This window comes from Poecilia reticulata, chromosome 15 (genome assembly GCF_904066995.2).
Source record: "Poecilia reticulata chromosome 15, P_reticulata-male-v2, whole genome shotgun sequence".
NCBI lineage: Eukaryota > Metazoa > Chordata > Actinopteri > Cyprinodontiformes > Poeciliidae > Poecilia > Poecilia reticulata.
This window is the reverse complement of record NC_088844.1, coordinates 26,907,778-26,927,366: the sequence shown is the minus strand read 5'-3', so window position 1 is coordinate 26,927,366 and position 19,589 is coordinate 26,907,778. Positions and strand designations below refer to the sequence as shown.

The 19,589-nt window shown below is 40.7% G+C and overlaps 1 protein-coding gene across 1 annotated transcript in view; it reads right to left on the bottom strand.

Moving 5' to 3' along the window:
* Positions 1-11,786, bottom strand: part of kndc1 (kinase non-catalytic C-lobe domain containing 1) — a 52,800-nt gene extending 41,014 nt beyond the window's left edge. Inside the window, 3 exon segments of the mRNA XM_081616251.1 lie at positions 2,248-2,306; positions 5,443-5,641; positions 11,236-11,786. Of these exon segments, the coding sequence (XP_081472377.1) occupies positions 2,248-2,306; positions 5,443-5,641; positions 11,236-11,340 (363 nt within the window). The 5' untranslated portion in view covers positions 11,341-11,786.
* Between the last annotated feature and the right edge of the window lie 7,803 nt (positions 11,787-19,589).

The window sequence follows — 19,589 nt, the reverse complement described above, 5'->3', positions numbered from 1 at the left end:
TCATGTATCATTCCTTTTGATAAAAGAAGGCTATGACACCGTCAGTAGATTTAAAACAAACACCTCCTGCTTATGCTGACATTGTTAATGTTAGTTTGCTGTGAAAAACAATGGTCATGGCATTTTTTGCAAATGTTTAAAAGAGCATGAAATCTCACGCCATCAAAGCGACGGGACATTTCTCATCAAAGTGAAGTTTATCATGACAGCATGACTCCCAGCATGACTCTGTCTGCTGGAGCAGATTAAAGCTATTTTCACAAACCCCTGATATGAAGGTCAGTCATTCAAGCTTAACAGCCTGTAATATCTGTGTTTGAGACTTTATTTGTAACTGAGGAAGGAAGTACAGTGGATTCCTGCTTATTGTTGGTTCAGTGTTCGCAGATTCATTCATTCATTTTAATCCAAACATTACTGGTATAACATTCCAGTCTATAAGATTACTCCTTTAGCTTTGACGTAGTCTTTTTAACCCATTTTCCTGATGACAACTAGTATCTGATAATATTTAATTATCATTAAAACAGATTAACAAGATGAGCTGAAACGACTTTTCTCATCTCATCTTCATCTCAAAATGATTCCCAAGTTCAGTTCACATTGATTTTCTTTTGTGGTTTGTGTGTTTTTTTTAATTTTACTACCATGAAAATAGAAAAGTATCAAAGTTCTCAAACACACAAAACAAGGCTGGCTGGGTTATAAAATTTCAAACACTCGCCTAAGAGAAACTGTAGCAATCTGAAGGAACAGCAGTAACATTTCCTTGAGCAAAGAGATAAAATCCCAGAAGTTTTGTGAGCCAAACTTAGAGACAGAACTACGGAGCTTCGCAGCTGCAACTGTTGCAGAGAGAAGAGAAGAAAAACTCCTCCACAAAGTGTTGACCTTGGGAGCGGATGTTCAAACGCAAACTCCGTTTTTTCTCTTTCGAAACCAGAAGAGTTGCAGATTGAATGGAACAAAAGAACATTTCAAATGCAGCAGCTATTTTCCCAAGGATGAGAAAATGTAATTTCAGGATGTTTGACAGCATTTTGTTGTGAAACAAAGTCAGACAATCGCAACCTCTCTAGAACGTTTACCATTAACTGTAGATAAGTTTGAAAGAAACTGCACTGATTTTTTTATGCTTGTTAGTGTACATAGTGCAAACTTTATTATTAAAACAGCTGAACAGGATGCCAGATCTGGCGAAATTAATTTATGATCTGTTACAGTTCAACATCTGGAGCAGTGGTTCTTAACCTTTTTTGAGGTACCGAACCCCCCAGTTGCATATGCGTATTCACCGAACCCTTCTTATTCCAACCCCCCACTCACAAAATACTTTGCGGTATTCTGATTTAGTAATATAATTATATTAGCTGTGTTACCACCCCCACGCCACTAGAGGCAGTAGCAACCCCAAAAAGATGCGACTAAGGAGCAGATTTAGACTATAGAATTTGGTAAAAACTGTGAGTTTTGCTGAAGTAATTAAAGACACAAGTTCAAGTCCATGCTGAGAGTTGAACTCCTTCAATCAGGGCTCCTCCGCTGCACTGATTAGCTAAGCAATGTAACTTCATCCTCTGGAGCAAGTGATGGCAAAGCGGGGCGTCATCACGACTTTACACAAGTGTGTCTTTACCTCCGCGGCAGAGGCTCCGCCGAACCCCTGAGACCATCGATCGAACCCAGGTTAAGAACCACTGGTCTGGAGTGACTTCAAACTGTAACAATCACAGATTCATGTTGCTTTGATCTAATCTATGTATAAAGCCGTTCTGGTCTGTGCTGCAACTTCCAATAACTGAACCTGCAGGAGCAACCAAGGCTGGAAATTGTGTTTGCGAACAACGATAAATATTCCTGCTGCGTAACTCAAACTGAACAGATTGACAGACTGCGGAGGATTTGCAGTAACACTGTGATCCCACAGGAGTAATGCTCATGCAAAACAGGGATGACCCTCTCAGCATCAAAGCAGCTGATTACATAAAAAGGCTGCATTGAATCCCACAGTGAAATGATACAGAAGAAATAGACCGGGTGATATAAAACATTCCAGGCAATTAGGCTGCAGAGAAACTAGGTTAAGGTTAGCTTAGATGAAATGCAAGAAATAAACCTCAGTAAGGTGAATGGCTGATAGCTTATATTTAAAGAAGCTATTTCCTTTTCGTTAAAATTTTTTACAAAACATGCACCTGATTGTGAGTTACGTGAGAATGATGTGCTGTGACGACACATCTCTCTTACCTCGAATGTGCTGCCCGTGTTGTCAAACTCCGGAGGGACAAAGGAGCAATCTGGATCATCTGCAGGTCAAAAACATCCAGAAACGTCACTGTCACGCATGTCTGGACTCTGCTGCACAGCAGCATCACATCTGGGGGAGAACTGGCATCTTTGAATGTAAATCCTGGCCTGTTCCCTTCTCACAACTAATGATGGCAACAATACAGAACTCTTAGACTTATGCATGTGCTTATTTAGCCACTGAAGTCCAATGAAACGGGAGCTGCTTCTCTCAATTTGCATAATTCATGTGTGATGGATAATCTCCAGATAATCTCCGGGATCAGAATTTGAAAGGGGGTGAGCAGGAATCGGGTGCATCCTCCTCCTGAAGTGGGTCAGAGCTCAGACCTGCTGCAGCATACAGGTGCATAAGCTCTCTGTGCCTCATCTCAACTGGAGAAGGACATGAGAGCAGTGGAAGAAACGAGGGAGGATATGAAAGAATGACAGGGAGTAAAGTGGGTCATTGAGTTCGGCTCTGGGCTACAAAGAGCAGAAACTCTTCTTTCACATTTTTCATTTGACTTTAATGTTTTATTCCCCAGAATTCTCTTCTTTAACTTTATAGTTTTAGCTTCTTTCATAAAAACATTTAATCTTTTCTCTCTCCAGTTTTTCCTCCCCTTCCGTCTCTCTTTACAGTTTCCTCCTTTGGTTCTTTCTCTTCTTTTTGTCACCAGTTAAGATAATCTTTGCTTTCACATTCCCAGTAATCTCATGTTTCTTCCTTTCCTTTCAAGTCTTTACCATCCTCTCCTCCTTCTCCATTCATTCGCTCTTATCTGCTTTTCACTTCAAGGAACGTGACTGTGTAAGAAGTAGTGGAAGACACATGTAAAACCACTGTAGCTAGGAAAAAAATTGTAATACGCTGCAATAGTCATCAAAGAAGAGAAATAAAAATAGTCATTGAGCGTGAAGCCGTTTATATCAGGTTGATGGAGTGTGAGTCATGTGTGCCTCTGGCATTTTAGCACAACAGGTAGGATGAGCTGAGCAATCTACCAGATTCAACACACTCTCCCGATCAGATCTCCCACGGCGCTCCGCCGGTAGGAGTTTCATCCAAAATGGAACAGCTTGCAATGTCAAGTCTCATGGGGAAAGTTAACAGTTATCTGTTATCCTCTCTGCATGATGACTACGAGGACATTTTGTTGCTCTGACTCCATTTGCATGATGTGAACAGCGCCGCAGCGCCCACATACTCATCCCGCCACCTCCCTGGTGTTACTGCAGTAATTAATCAGCTGAAATGAATCGTGCTGATATGTCTTAGTGGTGAGCTAATGGAAATCTGGAGCCTCCAAGGTCAGAGTTGCTAGGGTGTTCAAAGAATATTGGTCATTTTAAAGTGAACATTTCTGTGTTTTCTTGGGTCCCTACTGTTACAATCCAAATGTGTTTCCAAATGTCCAACATCTGCAAACGCCTCAATGTAATCACATACCAGATTGTTTTCTTGACAAAAGAAATATTTCTATGCTGAATACATCTGAGATCATTTACAGAAAAAGGATGCAGCTAGCACTTTGCTACAAATATCAAAAATGTAGAAAAAAGAGGACTGATATTCTCCTAAGAACCAAAACAGTCTCTTTATTGGAGAGAATAATCGGCCATTGATTGTGATAACGATTATGATTGGAGTTTTGGTTTAAATGAAAAACAACCAAGAGCAGATGGAAATGGATACAGATACAGTTATGGCAGGACATTCAACTAAGGAGTCAGCTACATAACCGCTGAGACGACTATCTGGTGTTGTTTGTGAGCATAAAGTTTATCAGATTACAATATGCGTTTTCTTTTCCTGTGTTTTTTCTTCTTTTTTTTACTTTCAATATGACTTCTGGGTGCGACAGACTGGCGACCTGTCCAGGGTGACCCCGCCTCTCGACGGAGACGCTTGCTGGAGAGGCACCATCAACCCTCCCGACCCCACTAGGGACAAGGGTGCATGTCCATTAATTGGGTGCTGGATTTTTGAACATTCAAGCTACTCTTAGATAACTTTCCTCTTAATTTCCTCCTTCTCATTGGCTGCAATATACAAATCTTACCTTAATTAATTGAATGATTGTGTTGTGCAATTATGCTCAAGGTTGGTGTTACAAACTTGAACAAACTTGGCATATTCCCTCATCAGTGACTTTCAGCTGCATTTTCTTTTTTTCTTTTACGCTCTTTTACCTGTCACATAAAAATATATACATATATATAACTAATGCTGACTGCACCCTGGAACAACTTTGAAAAGGAAAAATTACAGAATGATAACTTTTGCTTTGTGATATTTCTACTAAACGGACACAAAGGGAAACAATGCAGCAGAAGTCATGTTATTATGACTTTCTCCTCTTTAACATCTGACAGAAAAAGCAAATGTTCTAATAGGTCAACACTAAATAATTTAGAGCACCAGATATTCAAACGATCTCTGCTGTGTGCATGTATTGCATCCAGGATGTGTGATGTATTAGTTTAACAGGTACTATCTTTGCTAAGCAGTGTGTTAGTATGAATAGATGACTAAGCAACGCAGCATGACTGCTGGCTTTATTGAAACGGTTGCCACAACAACGATTCCCATGGCAACCTACGTTCACCGAATCAATGCTTATCAATTTCTGATGTCTGGAAGCAAAGCATGGAGCAGCAGAGTGTAACACGTGTGATGTGCTGATGTACGTAATGTGAGAGGAAAAATAAAATGAGCTGAAACATAAACAGGAACAACACAGGAAGTGATCTGGAAGTTCATTTAAAAAACTTTGCATATGTTGTGAAATTGGTAAACTAATTTTGAGACTGTTCTTCAATCAAAAACTAGATTTTAACCTGGATAAACTTAGATTTAGAGTTTCTATTGCTGCATTTCTGATCAAGTCTGTTATGTAATATTGGAATAAAGCTTACTTCTTGTATAAGTGTTATGCACTAACAGGCACGTAGGATTCTGCAGCCCACATATTGGCTGTACTACAACTGGAAGCTATATCTAGTATGTGTGTAGGATTTATCCTCCAAACTTAAACTGTCCAAAGAAAGTATCTTTCAAATAAGTACAAAGAGCGTTGCATGCAAAATATTTCAGAAATATGACAAAAAAAAGAAAGAAAATCAAAAACATTATGTGTTCTGTTGCCTCACCGCTTAGCTGCTCCATGAAGCAAACATTCCCATGAGCGTTGAAGGCCAGAGTGTCTGGTGTTATACACAGGGTGTAGAAGAGGTGGGAGGGTCTGATGCTCTGCAGGGCCAGAACACACTCTGCACACACGGCCCAGACCTCCTCCTCACTCAGGCAGCTGTCCCGCAAAGAAAGGATGTCGGCCAGGGAGACGTTTTCCTGTGGAGGTAAAGAATGTTCTGGTAAATAAAGAAAGAACAGCATCCAGCAGGGCATGCAGCTCCTGGCAATCACTGCTTTAAACCGTTCATTAGAGCCGACTCAAATACAACCCATCAATTCAACTAAAATGAAGACCAAAAACTGGAAAGTTAAAACCTATGACGCTTTTTACTCTGCGATCCAGACTGATGCTGAGGCTAAAGGTCATTTTATACGTGGGTTTTTTAAATACTGGGGAGATATTAGTCTCTGCAAAAGCAGAACAGGGAGCATGAGGGCTCAAACACCACAACTCTGTCTGAGCAGTGCATGGGACAGTTCAAAATGAACAAAAAATGTCAGGTTGAAACGAGTTTGTTTTATTTCTTTAAGTATTCAGTCGTTTTATGCACAATCAAATTAAATTCTTATTCAAAACTTCAGAAAATGCCCCATTTCACAGGATTTGTTCTTGGCAGAAACATTTGTCTTTTCTAATGACTTTTACACTACTGATTAGAAAATGTTTTTTTGTTTTTAAATGTGGAGACTAAATTTTTACAGTAAACTGTTAATTCAATTAAATAGAAAGGTCATCGACTTTAATTGAAAGCACTATAGAATAGATGGATTAATTACAGTCTTACGATGCACCTAACCAGAAGTTGTTGCTGCCAGGGAAACGTCCAGAAACCTGAATCAGAGCCAGAGTATCCAAAGAGCTTTATTATGTTTTCACCATTTATAGGAGGATGAGCCTCTTATATAATTGAGTTCCTCGCTATGATGAACAAAATGGCAGTATAAAAAAAAAGTTGCACCTCATTTAAATCTAGTTTCTCCTATTTTAAATTCATATTCCTGAAGGATACTAAGCGTATAATACTGTCTGTTTGGCGGGACGGTGGGGGAGTCACAACATCTAAAGAGCTTTTTCATATAAATCCAAACAGGCCCAATATAAAACAGTTATGTACAGCTAAATGACATTTGTTTTAGAAAAGAAATCAAACCAGCTCAAGGCGTCCAAGACATCTAAAAGTCGAAAGTCATGATAGAAAAGTCTGCAGTTCAAACGTGGAGAATAAGGTGGAGACTTGGGTCCATTGAGAACTAGACAGGGATTGAATAGCACTTCGGTGAGCTCAGATAATCATTAATTCACACATCATCAACAAATGTTAATGTATGCTAAATTCAGGAAGCATTTAGGTAAATGTTGTCATTTCTGCTCTTGTTACTGCGGGCATCGTTACTCAGCTGTTTTAGGAAGCATAGACATAGACAACAACACCAGTAGCCTACAGGCTACTTGTTAAGCTTAATGTGCTGTATTGATATTACCTAACTTTACCTGCATCCAGCAGTTTTACTCAATTCAGTCGGTTAGTTTGGGGGAAAAACTGAAAAGTTCTTTGCGTTTTGCCCTTTTGCTGCCATGATTCAAACACACCTGCGCAGCTCCGCACAGCAGCAGCAGCAGCAGGTCTCCTTCACTGCCGCACAGGTGTAAACCCAGCGCGAGCGTCAAGGCGCTCATGTTGCGTTTAAAGGCGGCTCGGAAAAACAGGTTAGCACAACGGATGAAACAGTTTTAACTGCTGAAAAAAGTGACAGAGGACACAGATATGGGAAGTGTGGAAGCCCCTACTCTATCAAATTGACAGAAATAACAGAGAGTTGGCCATTCTAAGGTAAAAACCCGGCGCATACAGCGTTCATGTTTTGTTTTTTTCATCCAGACGGCTTCCCCGCGCCCCCCCTGCAATGGCACGGCGCCCCCTAGGGGGCGCGCCCCACAGTTTGGGAACTTCTGCTGTACTATAATGATGCAGCCGTCAAACCTCAGGACACCGTCTGTCATGCCACTCAAACTCCATAAGTCTGAACCTCGTCACATCAAGGTTTGAAGTAGTCAGAAGTCCAAGTACAGATTCACTTGGCTCAAACACTACAGCAACATGTAGTCATGGGTGTGTGTGTGTGTGTGTGTGTGTGTGGGGGGGGGGTGCGTGCGTGCGTATGTGTGTGTGCGTGTGTGTGTGTGTTTGTTAGGGGGCGGGGGGGTACTCTCAATGGGGAGAAGCAGCACAACCAACACCCTGTCACCTCCATGGTCTGGCTGCTGACTCAGCCACAGCTAGCTGCCGTCTAGCCAACACTTTGTTCCCAGCCAATATTTACATATGTGAACCATATGAGCAACAACAAGACCATCACAATGTAACACAAATTAATTCAGCACACAGACTCAATGCAGACCTTATCCAACAATCACTGTCTTTAGGTAAAGTAGAGGACCTACTTCATCTTGTTCTGTGTTGCAAATATGTGTAAGAAGCCACAAAACCAATTTAAATTAGAGGTTTTTAGAAATACATTTTTCTTTGAATAACTACTTCATATATTTTGAGCCTTTGTGCTCAGGTGTCATCACTCCATTGATGTTTGTCCAAATTCTTTTAGTTCCACCATCTCTCCTTGTCTCAGAAATAACAAAAACTGTGACTGAATATTATCACTTCAGTTATTTATGATGTTCAAGAAGATTTTTCTTGTAAATTACCTCTGACAAATTGACGAAAAACAAAAAGTGCTAACACTAGAGTCAGAAAAGATCGCAATTAACAGAAATATATGTGCTTACACCTCTCTAAGATACACAGAGCACTTAGAAGCAATGACCTAATTTTGAAACCAGATGCAGGAAATCGAGTATTTTCTGCAGGGGACAATATTTGTTCTTCTAAGAAAAATGATGCACATACATAAAGTGCACACACTCACTATCTACACACCCACACTGAACACGCTGCATCATCTGTGATCCATTACCAAATGGCACCATTTACCCTGGCAGGCGCAGTGATCCCAGAAATCCCAGGCAGCATCCAGCATAATGCAGAAGTCTGATTATTACAGGATCGTCTGTAGGCTCAGAACACAAAGGCTGGCCGTCACTCAGACACCGGGGTGGATGTTTGGAGAGTAAAGTGTGTCACGAAGCAGTCACTGTCAAATCCTCCACCCAGCACTTGAACACGAATTTTACACTTTTTCCAAGACAAACAATTAAAGCATCTCACTAGTGGGCTTTATTTAAAAAATCCTGCCACCTACATTGCAGGTCTCCTTTGGAGTCCCATGAATAACATTTGATTAGAAATAAATATTTAACATATTCACAGGAGGCAGCAGGTTGTTAGAAAATGCCAAATTTGTGTGATCAAGTTGTGTGGAGAGAAATCACAGGGCAGAGATGAACCACTTCATGCGGTAGCAGCAGGAGCAGCATCACCAGAAATAGATAGCTTCCCATGAGGACAGTGCAGGGGAACACTAGTCTCTCTCAGCCTGCTCAACTTAAATGTGTTAGCCTACATAAGGCTCCCAGCAGCCTCACGCTGCGCTCCAGATCTTTGACCTTTGGGAGTGAGAGGAAGGGAAAGGTCAGCGTTCTTGAGGGTCATTGTTTTCCACACAAAGCCAGTTATGAAGTTTTACATTCTTAAAGTTTGTCCTGAATTAAGCAGGTGAAAGTTCAATGAGTAGCAAAGCTGATAGTTTACTCCCTGAACTATCCCAACAGAGGAAAATACTTTGTTTTTCTCTTCATGAGTTCCTAAGACTATATTTAGGTTAAATTGATCCCAACACAATCTTTTGGTTCATTTCACTTGTACAAAATAATAATAAAAAAATTTAAAAGAAGTTGCATTTTCAAACTTTTACTGTTGAGATGATTAAATAGCCAAATAAATAGGGCTATAGTGATACAATAATTTCACAATACGATACGATACGATACGATACAGGATATTCTGCTCATGATACGATATATATTGCAACATTCAGCAAACGATACAATTCAATACACTTTTGCGATTTTCTGAAAGATTTTAGAGAGACAGAGTGACATTTTGTGACTGTTATAGAGTTGGATTGAATTAATTTAACTGAAAACTGATTAAAAGCACCAACTGCACAATACCTGGCTCTGGTTGGACACAGACTTAAAGTCGACAGCTGGACAAAGTGGTGAGAAAACATGTTTCTTTTAATTGAAACAGTACAAACTGTAGCTTACATGCATTTGTAAAGTAAATAAAGTGCACCAAGTACCTGCTCTGAATAGTTTGATACCTTTTTAACCTTCACTTAACATCTGAAGGAATCACTCTAAGCCTGATGACCTAATCACTCTCCTGGCGAAGCAAGCAGTGAGTGAGCAAGGTGACAGTTGGATGTTACGATACTTGTGGTTGAATATAGATTTTTTTCTAGCAAAGAAAATATCGCTATATATCGCAAAATTGATATTATTACACAGCCCCACAAATAAAGCAGTCCTAAGCTGGCTTGCTTTCTTGAACCCATATAGAGCTGGTTCCAACATTAGCCCTGAATAAACACAGGAAACACTTTGACAGGAAAAACATGACAATGTTTGATCCCTACTGCTGTCCTTAAGGGTTTGCATAAAACAGAAATAAACATATTAATGGCTTACACTGGTAACCGTTAGCATACTTGCTGATTTTTGAGGACAAGAAGGTGTTTGACTTTGGTGTAAAATGTCAGTCCTTTCTGGCTGCTGAAGCCAATTTTATGTGAAGCAAGAGACTGTCCCATATGTGCTGTAAGTAGTTTCTAAATTCACACAAAAAGTTTAGATTTGAATCAGTTACATGCTGTGTAACTCACAGCTACTGAAACCCCAAAATTCTGGTTTTCAGACAATTGAAATATTAGATAAGGTGAATTAAAAAGTACAAGAAAATATGTCAATTTATGTAGTTTATATACTTCGTCTACATGCTGTTCACTCTCTGCTGTACAATAATTTATTGAATTTCTGTAGAGTTCAGGTCAGTTTACTGGTCAATCAAGCTAAGTATTGCCATGACCATCAACGTAAGTATTGGTACTGAGAACAGCTGCCATGTTGTGTTGGAAAATGAAATCAACATCTCCATAAAGCTTGTCAGCAGAGGGAACAGGAAGTGCTCAAAAACACACCAGGAAGGTGTTTTCCAAACCCCTGCTGGGTTTGTTTAAAATGCCTTTTTGCTTCCAAACACCTGATGTAAATGAGTGGGAGGTTTCAGACACCTGTGATACTGACAGGTTTAGGAGTTTCAGCCCATATCTTGGGAACATCTGTGCATCGCTGCTCTTGAAGCTCAGATCCCGACCAAACTCCTGACAGCGCTTTGCCTAACAGTTTTCTCAATGTGGTGGTTATCTTTGCTGCTTGTGACCTTTTTTCTGCCATATTTTTCCTTCCTTCCCATTAACATGCTTGCATTATTATGCTGTATAAATAGCCAGAATCTTTAGCAATGCCTCCTCTGGTCAAGTCAGTAGTCCTCCTCTTTGGTTATGTAGGTCATAAAAATCATTTCTGATCTTTGTTTTTTCACTGTAAATTATAATATCCAAAATAGAAATAAACACTTAAATTGTATTAGTCAGTTTTTAACTCATGTATGTGAGTTTCACTTACATAAATTAACTTATCCATGATGTATCATACATACTTTTTTTTTGTTATTTAGTCGTAAATAACATCACACCTTAAAAACCAATTCCAGTCAAATCCACAACCTCACCTCATCTTCCAGCAGTGGAGGGAGATGCTCCAGATCATAATATCCATCTCTCTCATCAGCTTTCTCCAAGTATGTGACAGCAGCATCACTCCCGGAAGTCTCCATTGCACCAACTTTGATTCCCTCAAGGAGCGCAGCGAATCGCAGCCCAGACAGCGACGCTTCCAGCAGAGACAGATGGCATGTCTGAGCTCTCAGGACAACACCGTCCTCTGAGAGGACACCCGCTGCCGGTCGACTGTCTCTGTGGGGCGCTGGCGTCCAAATGAGCAACCCCAGAAAGATGTAAAGTGCAGCAATGCGTCCGCTCGGTGCGCCTGCAGCGCTGCTGCTGCTGCTGCCGGTGGCGGGGGCGCTAGCCGGACTCTGAGGCTGTCACGGCTGCAGCACCGCCTCAGAATCGAGGCGAAACATTGTGTTTCATCCTGAGCCTCGGATGGATCTTTCCCTGCGTGTGCAGGAGCCAGAGGAGGCGGAGTGGAGAACGCTTCTGCCTGGATGCCACAGTTGGCTCTTCGCCCCCGCTCACAGTAGCCTCCAGTTTGAGTGACTCATATTTATCACTTAGTCCACATTATCTCCACTTATCCCTGTGATCATGCTCTGCTTGGGGTGTTGTTTGATTAATGTGCGCATATATGTTGTTTTTTTCACTGCTCATATTTTTTACATGTAAAACACTAAAGACTTTCTACTTAATCATAGTTCCCTCATGTATTTGTTTGGATGATATTTATTAGGAAGTTTGATCTGACAATAAAAATTCAGCTCGGTTATAAAGAGATCATTTCTACTGCAACATTTCCCAAAATACACCTACTATAAATTAAAAAAAAAAAAACAGAAGAAAAAATACTAATAGTCTAACTAACATCTAATGTATGACGGCGTATTAGGGCCACTGTAGACAAAAAAAGGGGAAGTGAATTTATGACCAAAAAAATTGTCAGAAATTTCAAGATCAGAAATGGTGGAAAAAAAACAAACGTGGAAATTTCCGTGTTTTGTTTCAGACTTGCGTTGCTTTTGTGGCTCTTCTAGAAAAAAAGAATATTCTGGAAAATTTCTGAGATTTATCCTGAAATTTCTGAATTTCAAATGTTGAAAATATTAAACTTTTGAAACTCAGAAATGTTAAAGTTTTGTTCAGGAAGTAATGCTGCTTTTGTGGCTCACCAACACAAAACTGTCTCGTCGGTCGCTGACCCTCGGTCTGTGATAATCTCCTCCATGGATTGGACATGTTTGTCCTACAAATCCCACAGATTCACCACTGGATTGAAAAATCTGGAATATTTGGAGGCCAAGTCAAGAGCTCAAACTCTTCTATACCCAAACAATCTGAAAGAGGCCACAGCAAAACAGTGCTTCCATTAAAATGAGATCAACGGTGCATCATGTGTACCTGTGATAAACGACACACACAGATTAGCACATGATTCAGCAAACCAAACCATCTTGTTCCACTGACCCGTCTCTGCTGACTCAGCAAACTCTGATGCAAACTGTCTACTCTGATAATTATTTATTTTAGAACTAGCATTAATGTATTCAGCAGTTTGAGCTCCTGTAGCTCACCTGTTGGCTGAGACCTCACAAGCCGCCCATCACTTCTGCTGTTTGTTCCACCTTTGACCTCTTCTGATGGATCCTGACACCAGCAGATCAGGAACACAGTGCAGAAGCTGTACATTTCTAGATACTCTGACTCAGTTGTCTGGTCATTTCATGTTCAAATTCTTATGTTTTACCCCTTTTTCCATGTCATTTATCTTACCTGTCAATAGTCTTCATCCTAGACTTGCTGTATTTTCTGGATCTATGCTTATTTTTAGTTCCAAGTTCTGGACAGTCAAATTGTGCATGTTTCAGCAGAATTTGATCCATCGTAATTGTTTGCTCAGTTTAAGTATCAGCTTGTTCTGTGTAATAAATAACAGAGAACCCATTTGGGGTCCAGTGGCGCTCAGGTTGGTGCTGGGCGAACGAGGCTGCAGTTGCAGCGGCGCTGCGGCCGCCGTCTCTGAACGGCTGTCTCTGAACGCGCGTCGGGGAGCCACAGCTGGATTTGTTGACCGCTCAGCCTTGTCATGTTGAGATTAAAGCAGTCAGTACTTTCCCTTTAGCAGCCAGACAATGATTGTGATCATACAAACACTTTAGAGTCTCCCCTCAATGACTTATTACTGAGAACAAAGCAGCGTGGTTTGATTTTTGTTGGCAGCATGAAGTGGCCAGGAGAGGGATGGATTCAAAAGGTTTATTCTTCACACGGATTAGCTGCTAATCTACAAATACCACAGAGCTTCTTGTTGCCATGAGCATCTGAATCTCTGAAGGTGAAGCACTAGTTGAAGCTAATGAAGGAGAGTTTTTATTGAATGCTTTTGTCGTGGGAGTTTTTTCTTTCTTACTGATGTGGCAGAGTGAGAGACAAAACTACAGGGAAAGGGTTCCAGAGAAATTAAATACGCCTCTCTTTGTGTTGCTCTAGTTGACGGAAAATGCTTGACAAAGTTACAACGTCCAAGACCATTCATGCAATAAGGATGAGTAAGAGGATGTTGTTCTTATTTTCATGTTGCAACGGGAAAATAGTTGTTAAAGGTGAATGAAAACTATCAAGTTTTCTAAGTTTAAATCTTAAAAATGTCTTGCACGTTTCTGTTTAGAGTTACAAACCTTTTGGGGTCTGCCTCTGGCAGGGTTGAACATCTGAAGGCAAAAACTTTTACCTTCAATGCAATATATCTAAACCTCAGTCATACTGGATAGAGAACAACTTAACCCACAGGGAAAAAAAATTTGTTCACAGTAAAAAGAAGCAAAATGTTCAAAACTATTTACAATCCCTGACAAAATTTAAAATATGTATATATCACTTTGCCTGCTATCATTGCTCTGCACGATGCTAAAGTTGTAGGATTATAAAATTACAACCAAACTGGTGGCATTTTCTTCATCTGACAGACTTTCCAGCCAATGAGTCTGTAGGATTTCTGAATGTTTGTTGTGCAAACATCTGCAATGTGCTCTGTGTGTTTGTGAGTATGAAGAAACATGCAGGCGTGAAAGCCAAGAGGGAAGGAGGGGATGCATATTCATCAGGCCTAGCAGAGAAAACGGTGGAACGGCACAAACTCAGCGCTTGCAGAGCTGCTGCAGAGAGAGATGAGAGCTAAAGGAGGAAAACCACCAGTCACAGAAAGGAAAGAAGCAAAGTCATGTTCTGTTTTCACATGCGTTCGAGGTGGAGTTCAATCACCCGTCTCTAATTATTTGAGCTGCTTCATTGTTAATGAGATGAAAATCAGAAAAATATGCCCAGCAGAGCAGGAAGGGGCAGCCAGCGTCCTGAATATTGCAAATCTTCCCTCCCAGCAGTTGGTCAAATTTATAACCATCATGGCTCCCAATGAACTTTTTAAGTATTTCCATCCCTGCTGATATTAGCGCAATATTTTAATTTCTTGTAAATAGTCTGTTGCTGTTTTCTATGTAGAAATATCTACGTCTTAGAATCTCAGTCACACATTTCTTTGATCCAAGTATGCTACTTTTAAGAACTGTACAATATCTTTTCTTATGATGACAGACAAAAAAAAAAGGTAAAAATATTTTTACACTGTTGATGTAGTCCATCACTGTTTTATCTTGCTGCTGGCACACCTGCATTTTCCCACAGTGAGACAATAAAACATATTGTTATTTTACATATATAGGTCATTTAAAGCAGGCTAACAATAAGTTTTTGGGGAAGCCAATATGTCAAAAATAGCCTGGCGGTTGAAATAGAAGTGTCCTGTATTTAATAACGTCACCTGGTTGCCAGATCAGTCCAGAAGTACGTAGTAAACTCACTCATGAACAACCCAGCTGATGCATTAACCTGACTATTAACCTCTGTCTTGCTCCAGATGTCAGTCATAAAGCCGGGCGTCTTCTTCATTAGAATAAGTTCCTGCTTTTAAACACTAGATGGCGTCCCTGGATAGTGAGCAGAACCAGAGCAGAAATCTGGCAGGAAAGCTCCTGCTAGATTTCCTATTTCCTTTTTTTTAACTGTGACTTAAAGCTACATCTAATGACTTCTTTACATCACTGTTTCTACACATGTTGGAGGTTAACAGCAGTAGTTTTTGTCATGTCTTGCCTCACCTCGCAGAGGAAAACTCTGAGGAGTTCTGTAAATAGTCCGACATGTCAGAGTCTCACTCCTGCACATTTAACCATATTTCTAAAGCCTTTCCAAAGTCAAGTGTTCATTTGCAGCCTGAGACTCCCACAGCTCATCTGGTAGAAACAAAGAAAAGTGGTGACAGGCTGATTTTTCAAGAGCAGACTCTGAACTCATCCTAAAGGGAATGTAGAGTTTTAAATTGGATTTTGTTCTCAGACAGCTGTTAGACTTTGGAAAGTCCCACTTTCTGAACTGACTGTAAATTAAGACCATAATATTTGATAAAACTCCCTCTGCTTTGGAAACCATTAGGACTACATCATGTGATGTTGCAAAATACTGCAAATGAACAGAGGTATCATAGCAACTGAATGACTACCAAGCATCAACAGCTGGATATACATGAACATTCACTTTCCAAGCTCATTAGCATATAGGAAAAATGGAAAGTGGAAAATTTAAATAAAAGTTCTGCTTAAAACATGAGAGAAAGGAAAACAATATAACTGCTAAAACACCAAAAAGGACAGTGAGATTTTTCTTGTTTTTCTAATAATTTAGTAGACATTCTTTTCAACATTCTGCAAAGCTTTTGATGGAAAAAGTTTGATTATTTATGAATCACTCCTGCATGAGCAAAAATACCTGATACAATCTTTGCAACACGGTTGTCACATTTACTATTTCTGAATATTTCTCTTATGCCTTATTGGATACAGACGGCTTCTGCAGAGGGAGAAAGATTGATTCTTATTATTACAACCTAAAATTAATATGTGAACATTGATTCAGAAATGTCACCGTGAAGGATGTCTTTCTGTGGATACGTTTGAATTCTGCCGTTTGAAATGATCTTTGTGAGACGTACTTATGAAGTTTTGGATTTCCTTCCACAACAGTAGCTTGGATACATCTGTTCATCTCTGGCCAACATTTTTACTGGACAATTCATTTGTGCCCAAACTTCAGCTGCAGGTTAATGTGAGGAGACGTTGTTTCAGTATTTCCTTTCTTCTTAGTGCCATCGATCAGTCATTCCTGTAGTGAAACAAAAGCATCCTTCCTTCTCAGTTGGCATGAGGTTCTCAGGATTTCAAGCTTCCCTGCTTTCCTCTAGTCATTATGGTGGTCATTATGATCAAACATTTACATTTTGGCTTCATCAGATCACAGGATTTGCCTTCAAAATGTAAAGTCTGTACCTCTGAGTGATTTTATCGATGGTCATTTTGCTGTTTGAGTTTTGGTTCCTTCTCTCTGTTTGGTCTTTCAGCCCCTGTACGATGCAGAAGTCATTTTACGGTGTAACTGCCTTCTTCAGGTTTTTTTTTTTTTTGCTTTAACACTTATTTCACATGACAGCACATTTGGGACACAGAATCCATCTTCTTCCAAAGCTATTTGATGGAAACGGATTTACATTGTGTTCATACATGCGTATAACTGTTTGAGGAGATTAATGTTGCAGCTTCAGAGATATAAATAATCCTTGTCCCAAAGCTCCATCCAAACATGTCCACAGTTCTTTGTTCCTACAGAAGTGGAGAGCAGATGTTTTCTGCTCTTTTTACAGAGGTTTTCTCGAGATGACAAGTTTATTCCCCAGTAGTCTCCTCAAGCTAATTTCCCACTTTCCACATATACTTTTTCCAAATGGTTTTGTTGAAATAACAATTCAATCTTGAGAAACCAAGCTTTGTCTTTTCGAGCTCACAAAATGATTGGTGTGTGTGTTACACCTGATTCCATCCTTCAAACGTTTGCCACAACGGCATCCATGCAACTTAATTTCCATGCATTTGAAGGATGAAATCAGGTTTAACATTGAAAACCTTAATTAAGTGGTTTTTTTGAGAAAACAGGAAATGAACTAGTTATCCTGAGAAAATCATCTGGAGAAAGTTACACGTGGAGAAGGTTTGCTGTTGGCTTCCATACTTTTCTCTTTTGTCTGATTCATTTTAAATGTCTCATGTCACACAAACAAGAAGTGACCTTGAGGTGCCGCAAAATATATCCACATTTCTTCCTCCATTTAAGTAAAATGTTGCACCTTTAGACCTTCAAGCTTTCTGGGCAGATCATGAAACTTTGAAGGTCTTCTGGACGTGTCTCACTGGTTGGACCCGGCTGACCAGAACTAATGTCAGATAAGCAGAAGTCAATGGACAGAAGGAGACTAATAAAACCATAGTACATTTTTTGTTACTCCAAATTTAAGAAAACATTGACAAAAATGTCTTCAGTGCAGAGAATAAACCAGCAGAGGTGGACGGTTATCAGCAGCCATGTGGGATTTAACAAGCCGTAACAAAAGACTTCCTCAGCATAATCTGCAGCTTTCACTCCTCTCCCTCCCTCAACACACTCAGATCTGCTTCCTGTCTCCTGGTCCTTTGCCACCCACCTCCCAGCTTTCCAGTTCTCTCTCTTCCCTGAAGTTGGGAGGATCAGTGGGGAGGTATGGACAGAAACATGCCTCACCTCTCCTCACCCGGCTGGGTGTCTTTACGTAACCCGGTGGAGTGACGGCCTCTTCGGCTCCCGTAATCCACCAGATTGATGGGTTAAAACCGTCACGTGATTCTTTGCACTCTTCCTGTTGTACAATGTTGCATCACCATCAGCAGAAGATATAAATAACACACAAAAAAAAGGCTGGTGGGGAAGGAAGGAGAGCAAACACATGAAACAACACAGATTAGATGCTGATTGCTCTCACCAAACCCAGAACACGACTTTGAGACGAGGAGCTCAGTAATAATCACACTAGCTTGACTCATAGTCTTTGTCATCATTTTACAATTTTTGCCAGCATGGAGTAATTCAGCAGCGCAGCATGGTTGTCCCAGGAAAACAAGTTAAAGGGAATATTCGGGCATGTCACTCACTGAGACGTCAAGTTGTTCTTTCAGAAACAGGAACCTGCCTTCACATTGTCACACAACAGACATCAGGTGTGCTGACAGAAAGGCAGAGGGAAGTGGAAGAACAGGGCTGAGTGAGGAGAAACGGGTTAGCAGATTTGTTCATCATTCTCTGGTGCTTAGAGGAAGGATTCTCAGGAGCTGCTGAGAGTTATTAACGGGCTGGAATGCATCTCCTGCCTGGGGTGACATACTGGGGCCCAACACGGCTTTCCTGATCAAATAAACCAAAAAATACAAAATAAAAATCCTGTTTGGATGTTTGAACCAATTTACAACCTCGACTGACAAACTGTGACAAATCACCATGCTTCACAGTTGATTCATCACCAAATAACACCTAATCATTGTTCCTAACGTGTGCAGGATAGTGGAGTCGACACCCTGCTTTAATCAGACTGTTGTCATTTCCTCAGTAAATGTTATGATGGTGTTAAACTGGTGACACATTCAGATCCTGCAGCAGGTTTGGATACACATTTCAGTCACACACAGCTGAAGCCATTTCTGGGACACACACACACACACACACGCACGCACGCACGCACGCACGCACGCACGCACGCACGCACGCACGCACGCACACACACACACACACACACACACACACACACGCATACATTAGAAAAACTGCTTTCTAGAAATTAAATGATGATATCTCATAAGCAGCTTTGCCCACCTCTTCCTGTCCTCTCTTTCTCTTTGATCTTCCAAACCTTCCTCCCTCGTCTTCCTTCATCCACTGAGCCTCAAATTCCAATCCTGCCTTCACCTCCTGCACACACACACCCACACACACACACACCGCCACCCGCCCCGTCCTCTCTGCCACTCAGCACTCGCTCTCCCACCCTGCGAGTCTCGAGCATGTTATTTAAGTCAAGGACAGCATTAGCATGACGATCACAGCCCTCTGTCACAAGTCTTGTCTGCCAAGATCGGAGCCGGAGGAGCAGGCTGGGTTATTGATGGGAGACAGAACTACTTAACACATGAGGAGAGGGAGGAGAGCGAGGGAGCCAGAGGCATATGGAGTCAGGATGACATGGGATGTGAGAGATCAGACATGGGAACAACAATCCCAGCCTTCATCAGATGAAGGGTTTTTGTAAGGAAGATTCAACGCCGTTTGTCGTCTTTACGTGGCTAAATAAACGTCACATTTAACTGTTTTATAAACACCAACACTGCGCCTCTCAGAAGTATTCACACCCTTTTCACATTTTGTCATATTTCAACCACAAACT